The 12638-nt window shown below is 40.8% G+C and overlaps 1 protein-coding gene and 1 long non-coding RNA gene across 2 annotated transcripts in view; one reads left to right on the top strand and one right to left on the bottom strand.

Moving 5' to 3' along the window:
* LOC131439165 (uncharacterized) overlaps positions 1 to 10938 on the top strand; it is a 64615-nt gene extending 53677 nt beyond the window's left edge. Inside the window, exons 2-3 of the long non-coding RNA XR_009231069.1 lie at positions 9303 to 9747; positions 9821 to 10938. This is a non-coding gene — a long non-coding RNA (uncharacterized LOC131439165). The remainder of the gene's footprint in view (positions 1 to 9302; positions 9748 to 9820) is intronic.
* Positions 10939 to 11031: 93 nt separating this feature from the next.
* Positions 11032 to 11947, bottom strand: LOC131439164 (STING ER exit protein). The gene is made up of 2 exons (XM_058609862.1): positions 11739 to 11947; positions 11032 to 11681 (listed from the first exon to the last, which is right to left on the bottom strand). The coding sequence occupies exons 1-2, from the start codon at positions 11857 to 11859 to the stop codon at positions 11140 to 11142; spliced, it is 663 nt and encodes a 220-aa protein (XP_058465845.1). The 5' UTR covers positions 11860 to 11947; the 3' UTR covers positions 11032 to 11139.
* Between the last annotated feature and the right edge of the window lie 691 nt (positions 11948 to 12638).

The following is a 12638-nucleotide window of genomic DNA, read 5'->3' as shown; positions in this document are numbered from 1 at the left end:
TCGCCACTTCTTCCAATAACTGAATGTGTTCCTCAAACGATCTTGAGCAAATAACAATGTCGTCTAAGTAATGGAATACGTACGGCTCCATGTCCGCGAATAAATGCGTCATCAACCGCGCTAACGCTTGACTTGCTGTGCAAAGTCCGAACGGCACAACCTTGAACTGGAAATGTCCTCGAGATGGAACCGTGAACGCTGTTACTGGCCTCGATTTCTCTTCTAAGGGTAACTGCCAGAATGCGTCTTTTAGATCGATCGATGAAATGTATGCACAGCCTCCTAGGTTGTTGATAATCGAGGATATTTGCGGAATCGGATATCCCTCGTTCACCATCACAGAATTCAGATGACGTGCGTCCAAACAAACTCGATATTTTCCCGTTTTCTTTTTCACGGCTACGAGTGGGTTGTTCCATGGGGAGAAGCGCGCTTCTTCGATGACGTCTAATGATAGCATCCTGTCAATCTCGCGGTTTACCTCCTCCAGCACATATGGTGACATTGGGTAATGGCGTTGCTTGCGTGGTGGTGCGTCTCCTACTTCAATGCGGTGTTCATACAGTGTTGTTCTTCCCAGTTTTCCTTCCTCTGCCAACGGAAACTTCGCAATTGTTGTTTGAAGACGTCTTTGTTGGTCTCTGCTGAGAGTTTTCATGGACTCATTTTCTTTTGCTTTCGCTTCATTTGTCTCTGCTTCAATGGTGCAACACGTTGCCTTGATTCCGAATTTGTTCCAGAAGTTCATGCCCAAAATTACGCAATCCGGTATCGTCGGAACTAACAACAATTGGATGGTTTCATTGCGACCGTTGAAAACTATGGGAACACGAATGAAATGTGAGATTTTGTGTTGTGTTCCATCCGCCGTTTTGATGCCACCTTCTACTATTCCTTTGCGCAAATTCAGTTGTTCGGCGATTTCCACGTTTGCTCCTCCTAATAGTGAACAGTTTGCACCACTGTCCAAAAGCGCTGTCATTTCCTTGCCCAGGATATTAATAGTCGCATGTGGGCGGTTGTCTAATCCGGGAATGATTATTGTATTCATAAGTCCAAAATTGGTGATGTCTGAGGGGTTCTCGACATAATGCGGAGACTCAACACCCTCTATTATAGATTCCCCGCTGCAGCGTTTCCCGCGTCAGTTCGACACGTTATACAGCTTCGCAAGGAGTATCCTTTCCGCCCGCACCTGTAGCAAAAGAGAATTGCTTGAGGTTTCGGACAATCCATGAACCGATGTCCATCTTCGTCGCAGTTCCAACAGATTAATCCATTCCGTTTCTGATCTGGAACCACTTCTCCGCTTTCTGGTTGCACCTGTCGCTCTCGCCTAATCGACTCGCCTGTAGAGCTTTGTGTGTTTAGATGCTGGTACCTTACCGGCGGTTGATACTGACGACCTTGCGTTTGCAGCTTTTCCTGCGCAAGCCGTGGATGGATTATCGATTGTCTCGCAGCTGGTTGGTTGAGTGACGAACCTTCTGAACTCGATGATGACCTCCAAGCCGGTTTCGCGCTTCTGTTGAACATGTTCAACTTGATTGCATTAACTTGCTCCATTAGTTGATCTATTTTCAGCTGCCAGTATTCGTCTTCTCCCTCTGTTCCTTCCATTCCATCCTCCACTGATGAATCTTGTGCTCGAGACGACATTTCTGTTGCGTTTTGCTCCATCTCAATGGCATGAACTCTGCCATAACGTGATTGAAACTGTGTTGGTGGCGCCGGTTTCGCTACAACCCCAGGTGTCGCGAAGCTTGGTTCTAATAGTGAACTGTGTGGAATTGGAATCCTGCGCTGTCTATTGAGAAGCATCCTTGTTTCATCGAAGCTGGTGCAGATTTCTACCATTTCCTGCAACGTATGCGGCCTCGCGGCTGTTACGATCGCCGCATAATCTGCGTTCATATTCTTTTTCACGATGAAAAACTTCTCCTCTTCACTCATCGCCGGTGTCACAAAACGGAACAGTGCTGCAATGTCACGATAATACTTGGCGAAAGACTCGTTCTGCCCTTGAAATCTGAAACAGGCTTCTAATCGGAGAATCTGTGCGTAACCGCTTGGTAAAAATTCCTTTCTGATCTCTTGCTTGAACGCCTCCCATGAAACTAATGATCGTTGTGCCATTGCTCGCGCATACCAATCCAATGCGTCTTCCTGCAGAAGATGTTTGATCGACGCCAACAGTGTATGGTCGTTCATCCCTTCTGATCTGGCAAACGTCTCGACTCTATCCAGAAAAATGTTCAGTGATGTCGTATCTTTTTCTCCCCGGAACTTGAATGGCCAGTTGTGTACTGCTTTCAGCATGCGCCTGTCCTCACTTCGTTCGTTGGATGGTCCCGCTTCTCGGCGTAGTAAATGATGCAACAAATCGTCCCGCAATTGGTTGTATTCTTCCCATACGTTACGTGTTCCGGTCGCCGCTCGATTGTTTCCTACAGGTGTGGGATTGACACCATCATTCTGCAAATTTGAATGAAGATTTTCTCCTCTCCTGCTCGTGTTAAAAGCATCTGGAACCATCGATGGGAATTCCAGTGGCGGTGGGGTGTAGTGTGATAGCAGTAAATTGCTTCGCCTTCCGCTGCCTAATGTTGATTGCTGTCCATCAAATCCCGAGCTTAGTGATGTTTCCCCTCCGCTCTGCCTTGCTGGAGAACTGGTTGCCGGTAATGTAGAGAGTTGTCCACTGCCTTTGCTGTGCTCCCTCTCGACATCTCCTGACGAGGATCTAGCCTCCTGTCCGGGCTGCTTTCCGGTCCTTTCCGGTGCCGGTTGGCGCTTATCTATCGGCACTACACTTGCTACCTCATTCGCTGGATCTGTCATTACCTTTTGCACATCATCGAACAACACTTTGACAAACGATACGAGCGATTTGTGCGCTTCCACGAGAAACATCGGTGGTTTTATTATTGCCAATCTGTTTCTGTAATGTAATAGTCGCGACCGTATTTGACAGAGGTTTTGTTTGTCGGAGCTGCGAATGGCTGGCTCAACGACTTTTTGAATTTCATAGATTGCCTGCTGGCAAGCTTCTATGTTGACCGTCGGACTCATTACATGATCCGAGCAGTCATGAATTATATTTTGTTTGCGGTCATCTGCTACCGCCGCCCGCAAACGTTGAACTTTTACTCTATGGGTCATTGCACCCAGATTAACCATGTGGCGTAATGCCATTTCATAGTTGATTTCCTCATCATTCAAATGAGTGAAATCCATTTTGATTATATATTAACTGTCACTAAACCAAACCAAATCTTAAAATATCACAAATCTCACTTGAACGTAAACTAGCAAATTTTGGCTCAAATACACAAATCAAAATTTCGTGTGGGATTTTTAGTTGGGCGCCAGTGTTATAAAACATTGGTCCCTGTTGGGGGGACATTAGTCTCTCAGCCCAAAGCGATAATAACCCACCAATCAATAATAAACGGTTCATTTAAAAGAGGCAATAGTAAGAAAAAGCAGTGCACTCACCATTTAGGTTGTCGTCAGTTTGCCAAAGTTCGCTGCCATCCTGGCCGTCTTACCGCCGGCTCTTGATTCCAACCCGGTCGGAGCGATCAGGAGCGTGTCCGGAATGGGAGTTGATGTCACGTGGTCCGGATCCTGCGGACCTTGTCGCTCTCTCTCTTCGGTCGCCCTCTGTGATTCCGACAGCACGCCGGAGCAGTGCCAGTCAAAAGTTGCGCTGGACTGTATGGAACACGTTCGACACGTCCCTCTTCACTCTTCTCCGAAAGAAACACCGCCCGATCGCGAGCATCCACACACGCGGCACCTCTTCTTTTCAATGACGACGGCAAGTTGCGTGCTTAACAGACTATCAACGTACGGCCGTTTCGCACCATTATCGTCAAGGACGACGACGCGGTTTTGTTTGTTGACCACTTCTTATTTCGTATGCACCACCGTCCGGAGGAGTAGAACGTACTCCGCAATCGATTCAAACACGCGGAAGAAGCAATTTTTTCACTGTGATGCTCTGTTTCAATTGTGCATGTGAGACCGAACTACAATCGACCGAAATAACCTGAAACCGGTGCCTCCAAACAATTAATACCGGACGTGTGGAATCGAACACAATGAGGCTCGACGGGTGATGAAAAATTCTTGCACGAGCACGCGCGGATGGACGAGATCCTTGGGTGCGCAGTATCTTCCAGATTCCAAGATGTCACTCCGGCTGTGCCTCATTTGCGTGGTCGTCAGGTGTGTGTCCCCCAAAGAACTGACTTGTCATTTTTTTCCTCCGTCCGGCCGGTGTACTCAAAATAATCATCTGTACCGTTTCGCTCTTCAAGCGAGTAATTTACTATTGTCTCTGTTTTAATGCAGAGTGTTTCGTACACGCTTAACACAAACCCCTTATGAACCTTAAGTTACTAACTTAACTGTAACAGCCTTTTTATATAAGAAAGGCAAAAACGGAATTTATTCTTCTCGGAGGCGTTTTGGACAAAAGTGTTCATTGGCTAATGGTGACTACGCCTTGGCTGTCTTGGCCAATGATTTGGATGGTGGCTTCGCGGGATTGAATACGTTGCTGCAGTCGAATTCATTGGCTTCTTATCCACTAAGCAAAATTAAATGGCATTAATCAGTGCAATAAAGTTCATTTTCCTTGACTTGAACGATTTGTTTGAAGTCGCCATGGCTAACAGAACCAGATAACTAAAGTTTTTATCTATATGACGGATGTATTGAAGCCGTCAAGTTGTCCACGTGTTGCCAGGTAATACAATAAGTTTAGCTAAACAATTTCAAAAGTCTGAAAACATTCTTTAGACGAAAAAAGGTTTACATGTTAACTAAGAAATTTGATAATTTACAGACAAATTTGCAGACTAGTCACCTCTGCATATCATTGACAATTTTTCGCGATTTGCCGAAAAAAATGGGGTGCCGGTAACCGAACACCTTGGGGTGCCATAGACATTTTGAAAATGACGAAAAAAAAACTTTAATTGCGAAAATTTTAATAGCATCCGGTATTAAATCACGAAATAGATTGATTTAACCTCATAAATATTCAATCCACTCACCTTTTCGTTTGATGCTTTTCAATTTATGATACTATTTAAAAAATTCACTCTCACGGTCTCTTTTCTTGCACCAGCTCGATCTGGAGAAACTCGAAGGCTCTTAAGGTCGGCTCCGAGTCTACTAAGTAATCAAGAGTTCGGATAACTTTAGTTTAAACACTCACTTATCTTGTTTTTTAAGCATATATTCTGCTCACTAATGTGTATGAGTGTGTGTGTGGGTGATGATGTATCCTGGTTGTGCACGTGGTCGGCCGACTTCGGCTCTGGTGCTCTGGTGCTATGCTTTCCGGGATCTCGAATGTGATGTGACGTTATTGTCCAGCTTGTCGTAGCCTCCCTCTCGAGCGCGTACGACCTCAAAGACGATAGACAGACAGCTTCAGGGGACCGCTTTAGCAATGCGTTCAGTTTTGGGGATATCGGGCGATGAGAATAATCGTACCAAACCGATAATTCAATAGTATTATAATGGGTCCTAGCGTGGTGGTAGAGAAGCTTGAGGTTAGGACTCGACTAGACTCTCGTACTTATTTACCTGACTTCCGTCTTTCAATTCACTAGAACTGAGATTTTCACTTTCAGGTGATTCCAAACTGTCTTGCTTTTTATACTTATTTGAACTTTTATATAAACTTCAACACCAGGTCGGTTGACTAACGGCCATTCACGTTGGCTATCTGTTCAACTCTAGCCTATCAAGCTCTCTACCGGATCATCTCCACTGAACTGTTTTTTTTCAGGTGCATACTGCAGCAATTTTCGTGTAGTGTATTTGTAGTGTTTTTGTTCTTAGATCTAGATTTTAGTACAATATTTTCAATTGCTTATTTATACATATTTGAATATTTGACAATTTAAACTTTATGTTCTGTTATTCTAGCTCTGATAATTATTAGTAACTTTTATTATAAGAATATATTATATGTATGTATGAATATATTTTAATATTATTTTACAATATATAAATAGAACAAAACGCATGCCCATCCTAACAGGAATATAAAACAAATTCATGATGAACTCTAGTATCCCTAGTTCTCCAGCAGTGCTCCTATAGGGGCATGATAGGGTGTACAACTCGAAAAGGTAACAATTTTCACGCAATTAAATTTTGTTTTGAGCGCAGGAAAAAGTACAATCGTCTGATTTGGTATTCGGCACAAAAAGAACGTGCTGCTATTACACACACATGACACTTGTCGAATGACGCTATCTGCTTCCTCTCAAAAGTTACGGTGAGGTGCCAGCAACCGAACATCTTCCCCTATAATTATGGAAATACTTTCAACTTGAAAATATTGCCCTCATCTGGTTTACATGTCATACTCGAACGAATAGGTTGCCAAAATGAACCGGCCAGAGGCACAAAGTCATGAAAAAAGATGCTGTACACAGTCTTTTTGGTACTTGTATGTTACAGTATACAAAATCGTGTTCCAGGTTGCTCCCAAGCATTGCTTTGTCATACAGCGCTCAAAACTACTGCTGCTGGAATAGGCGGAAAAGTCGCTTAAACAACACACACACACACACACACACACACGCGCGCGCGGACGTTTACTCAATTCGTCGAGCTGAATCGAATGGTATAAGACACTCGGCCCTCCAGGCCTAGGAAAATTTTTAGATAAATTGAGGTTTGAGCGAATTCTATACCTATTTTTTTTAATTATAGAAAAGGTTAAAATTCTTGAAACTGACATTTTTACACAAAGCACTCTACCTCCGGAAGCAGAGATATAAGCCGAATGAAAATCGGAATATTCTTATGGTATCTTAAGACCTTTCATTTGAATCTAAGTTTGTGAAAATCCGTTCAGCCAGCTCTGAGAGAAGTGAGTGACATTATTTTCACATTCTTGGCGCATAACACCCTGTAACTCCGGAACCGGTCAATGGATCCTAACGAAATTCCGGAACTTTGCATGAGACAATCAGACTTTTAGTTTGAATCCAAGTTTGTGGAAATCGGTTTAGCCATCTCTGAGAAAAGCGAGTGACATAATTTTTATAATTTTGGTGCATATCACCCTGTAGTTCCAGAACCGGAGGTCGGATCCAAATGCAATTCAGGAAATTTGTATGGAGCCATGAAACCTTTGATTTGAATCTAAGTTTGTGAAAATCGGATAAGCCATCTCCGAGAAAAGGGAGTGACAATATTTGTCACACACATACACACAGACAGTTAGTCGAGCTGAGTCGAATGGTATATGACATTCGGCCCTGCGGCCGGTTTTTGCATTGATTGTACAGCCTTTCTATATGAGAGCGATCTGATTAATTTAGCAGGTATAGATTCTTCTTTAAAAGAATGACTCACAACAAAATAACATGGATAATTGAAAGAGGAAAACTTGTTTTAATCCACCTAGTGGTGTAATGATGCCTTTCTCATATATAATTCTGTGGTATTCTATTCAAAATGTTTCTCTTCGATTTTTGAAAGAAACCAAGGGATTGTGCATTAACTAGTATAACATAGAGAATGAAACAGTTCACTGATCGGTTAGGTCATCCATTAGAAATCGAAGTGGGTTCACTATTATATGTACTTCCAGCACCGGAACCCGAGAGCCGGTATAATCAAAGTCGGACCGACGGCCCACAACTAACATGACGTACAAATTCTACTAGTTTTTATTCACATTTTGAAGATTTTATACGGTTTTTCCATCGTACTCTAAACGACGATTTAAATTTTGGTTGTAAAAATATGCAGTAACTTTTGATAGGACCATAAGACCTTTCATTTGACCCTAAGATTGGGAATAACGGTTTTAAGTCCAGTTTAGGATTTTTTTTACGATTTTTGTTTCGCCGAGAGTGAGAGTTTGTGAAAATCGGTCAAACCATCGCTGAGAAAAGTGAGTGAAATCCATTTTTGAATATATGACCATTATTTCCGGTTTGTTTAGTTGCCTACTGATAATGGCAGAAAGTGCGTGGTCCAACGAGGGAAAAGGATGGTAGGTGTAAGAAAGATGGAAGGTGTAAGATTATTGTTAATACCACGTTTATTACGAAAACATTGTTTAAATTGTCCAAACACGAAATATCAAAATCTTGCACGTTTACTAGATTCACTCTGATAATCCATGAACGAAGACACCTCGAGTGCGCAGACCGTCATCTACGTCAAGACAGTGGAACTACACCCATCTTTGTTCAACTGGCGTTTGTCAATGGCGAATATGAGGTTCCGTTCTTCAAGCATAAATGCAGAAAAACAACTAGTTCTTCTGTAAGCATATCTGCTGTTGGACATTCGTAGTGGGAGTTTCGCTTCAAATAAGAGCGATGGCGTTATCCAGTTGCTGGTCGTTTGCATTGGAAAAAAGGAAAACGATGGAGAACATTATACAAAATCAGCTGTTCTAATGGCTCCAAATGTTATCTAAAGAGCTATAAACACAGAAAGAAATAATGAAATTTACACGACATGTAATTCAATAGTAACATGTAATAGACATGGGTTGAATCGAGATTTTGATTGAAAACCTTCATCGATTCAAAACTGAATTGGATTGCATTGAATTTTCAATGAATATAACTGTATCTTTCAATTAACGCTTAGTTTGCGATTAAATTCTATTGAAACCTACTGAATTGTAAAGTAACTTTATGTTTAATTACCTGCTCTAAATATGTGCATGAAAATAGATGTAAATTCACAAAATATTTTTTTCTGTGAAGATAATTTCTTTGCAAATCGAAAGTAAAATCATCAGTTTAGTGCGAATCTAGAATAATTTTATATGCTTTGTGCAATTATCGCTGTGTGAAATTAGCACCAAACGAGCGCAAGTAAAACTAGCATTTGGCTGCATCGGATTCGTGAAAAATGTTCCGAGCAGTGTTTAATATCGTAGAGAATTTCACAATTTGGCCCTTCTGAAAGACGGAGATCACACCCGGCTTGGTAATTCAATGCATACGGCGCTGGTCTTACAAGCCAGTTGTCGTATGATCGACCTGGAAGAATTCATATTGTGAGTAGGATCGTAGTACTTAGCCATTCAATGATTCTGTACGCTAAGAATCGGCTGCGAAGTCTGTTGAAACAGAAAGGCCTAATTCCACAAAAGGAATGTTGTAATGCCAAGACTTTGCTTTTTGAAAGACGGATATAAGTCCCGTACAACATTTTGATAGTTCCTTTCACTCAAATATTGATATGTATGAAATATTAAAATATATCAGCAATTATATTTATGTAATGATTTCTTCTAGGCCAAGGCTCAAACTTATAAATGACTTGGAATGGCGCCCCACTTCCTGGAATACTAACGTAATCATCCGGAACCAAATAGTCTTTTCCAGGACTCTTAAGCCACAAACGGTCATTCTCAGGACCCCAGAAGTAACATAAAGAGCTTATTTAAAACACTGTCTTAAATCGTTGGCCTTGAATACAAAAGCAATCTTTAGAAACCAAATGGTCCTTTTCAACATTACAAAATCTTAAACGATCAAATGGTATCAAATCAATCAGTATCTGTACACATCTCGAATGCATGCACCCAACATAGATTGCCTTGCCATTCGTAAGAAAACGGAAACCAATTAAGATCTCGAGTAGACTGGTAAAGAGTTTGTTTGGTCATCAACTAACAAAACCTGAATGCTAGCAGAGTTTACCCTGTACGAGATAATGTTAGCACCATCGTCAAATAAGGTTAGCGTGTATACAATACCTTGGATTTCTTTGTATGTTCATAATCCATAACTCATGCCATATATTTACTTAGTTCGACAGATGTACCATAACGAAGCGACAGAATATTCGTGATATGTCTCACGCATAAATGTCACAAAAAACATTTCAATCGCCGTGAAAGAATCTCATTGGACCGTGGAACGAAAGGAATGATCACATGTCGGCCAAGGTCAGGCCTCGAGGTTTATCGTTGGCATCAAAGGAAGAGTTCAGACGAACCCAGTGCGTTCAATGAGGAAAATGGCGGAGGAAAACGTAATCAGCGACTTTACGGTATGGAAAATAGCGAAGGAAGATTGTGGGCGAAGTCGAGGACACGGAAAAATATTACATGATTACCAACCGCATCCTGGAGCTACGAGTCGAACAATGTAAGAAAATATCGAAATTCTTCAAACCAAAAATTCACGTAACCTAGTTCACCGACAAGAATATGTTTACCGTTAATCCCTTATCTAATACCAGAACCTACCGCTATATTATACCGTATTTCGTACCACGTGTTCGTTTTACTCGGAGTCAGAGTAGCCCGCGTCTAGGTTCAAAAACGAAAACGGTATTAGTTTTCTCCCGGTAAAGTTTGATCCGAAGCCAAATGTTGTATTTCAACAAAATGGGACTCCGTGCCACACCGTGAATCGCACTCAGAAATAATTACAGGAACATTTTCCGTTCTGGATGAAAGATATATAGCCACCATCCAGCTCAGATCCTCATCTGCTGGATTACTAAGGCGTGTCAGGATGACCGAGGCCTGTTCTAAAAGCCACCCGTATACAGCAAGCCTCACAAAAACATCGACCCGTATCTGGAATGAAATAACTGCAGCAAGTGGAAACTATCTAAATGTTCAAGACTCAGAGAATCATTCCCCAGTTGAATAAATAATGAAAATCGACAAAAAAACTGGATATGAAGAGGAAGTTATAATACTTTATATAAATTTCCAGAATATATGAACCAGCTTTGTGTGACAAAGTATAGACCATAATTCTGAATATTTCTGGATAACGAATGGATCGAAGCTTTTGGTAGTTTTGATAAACTACTTGGAACTTGTATGCTAAATAGACGCACACGCCTTAGGCGACTTTGTATGTATAAAAAAGTGAAATTTAGATGAAACTTTTTTTTCAATGGACAATTGTAAGATAAGCACAAACAATGAAGTGTTTTATGTAGCGACTGCATTTCAGCAATATATTTAAAGCATTTTCAATACCTTACCATCAAGGGAAAATGAAACGAAAAACTTTAGAATTTATAAAATTGATGAATTTTAATCATTAGATACACTCTGAAGTTATTTCTGAAAATTCTACTCTGAAGTTATTTCTGAAAATTCGCAATCTACACATCCAACAAGGTACCTCTCGATTTTTTCGCTGCTGGAGCTTCACATTTTTCTTTTATTACTGTTTCGTTTGATTTACCGCCTTTTCGCTCCAGTTGTTTCTCTATAATTCGAGCATTATTAGCATAACTGTCCGCCACTTCACGGGCTTCAATTTCGTCCTCTTCCTCGTCGATCGTGGAAACTGTAACCGAGCTGAATTTTCCCATGTTTTTCGTGTGCTTTGTTACCATTACCTTCTTCGGTTCAAGTATTGACTTTGCGGCCGGTTTATACACGTCGGAAATCCGAGTGTCGCTCTTCGATTTAACCAGTGCACGACGAATAATGAATGTTACCTGGGAATCACTGGTATGCCGGTAATACAGAGGCAAAGAGCATTTTTTGCATTTGAAACGATGCTGTTTTTCAATACCAGATTCACGTCGGATAAACACCGTTTCCCCAGGATCCGAAGTAATTTTGTTGGCATGTTTAGCGGAATCAATAACTCGTGCTCCATCCAGCTGTCGCAGTGGGAGTTTTTCTACTATACAATCTGCAATTAATACTACAATTTATTACTTATTTCAATTGGTATTTGTATCTTAATTACCTAAAATTAGGCTCATTTGTCCGCATAAACAATAATAGATGTTCAACGGACCCGTATCAGTATACTCCTCCTGATCCTTCGAATCGGAACACACAATGCTTCGAGAAACAACTTTTGGCATTTTTATTTATGATAGATTATAAAAACAAAAACTTGCATATATGCAATGCAACTGTTCATGTAGTTGATATGTTTGCGTTTTTTATACACGCTCATTCAATGTTACTCTCGAGTGAGTAATTTGTACTCACTTTTGCTCATTTAGTTCAAATGTCAAAAAGGGAGTAATATTGATTTAGAAGAATGAGTAACTTCGACTCAGTTTCTAAATTGACAACAAGTTTTACTCACAGAGCTTTGAAAACGTTGTGTGAAAATTTACGTTCACTAAACTTTTACCTTTGTCGGAGACGGAACGGAGGAAGGCAGAAGGATCCTTTCCAATGACCGATGAACAGGTAGCGACTTCCTTCATTCTTTGCTCTAAACAAATACTGCACACTAAGATTCAATTCCGTTGTTCGGTAATTTTTTTAACGAAAGCTTTCGGTAATCAAAAGAAATTACCGATATTTCGGTACATGAACGTCATTTTACAAAAATTATGAAAATTTTTACCGGACGATCAGTGTTACGCATATTTTCATTACAGAATTCTGTAAATATATATACAATTCATACGGTAAATCTGAATAGTCTCCGAGTACGGTAAAACCCTACCGTCCGTACGGTAAAATAATCTTCCAATAACCAAACTTCTGTAAATACTGATTGTCGTGAAAACTAACTGTCAAACAGTTGATCAATGTTCAGTAAGTGTCTTTTTATTAACCAAACGAAAAAAATCTTGAAGAGTTCATCGAATGGATTGAGGTACAGGTGCTAAAGTTTTTCAAACAT

The sequence above is a fragment of the Malaya genurostris genome, chromosome 3, assembly GCF_030247185.1.
Source record: "Malaya genurostris strain Urasoe2022 chromosome 3, Malgen_1.1, whole genome shotgun sequence".
NCBI classification, from domain to species: Eukaryota; Metazoa; Arthropoda; class Insecta; order Diptera; family Culicidae; genus Malaya; species Malaya genurostris.
The sequence above is the reverse complement of the archived record's forward strand: the minus strand, read 5'-3'. Positions and strand labels throughout refer to the sequence as shown.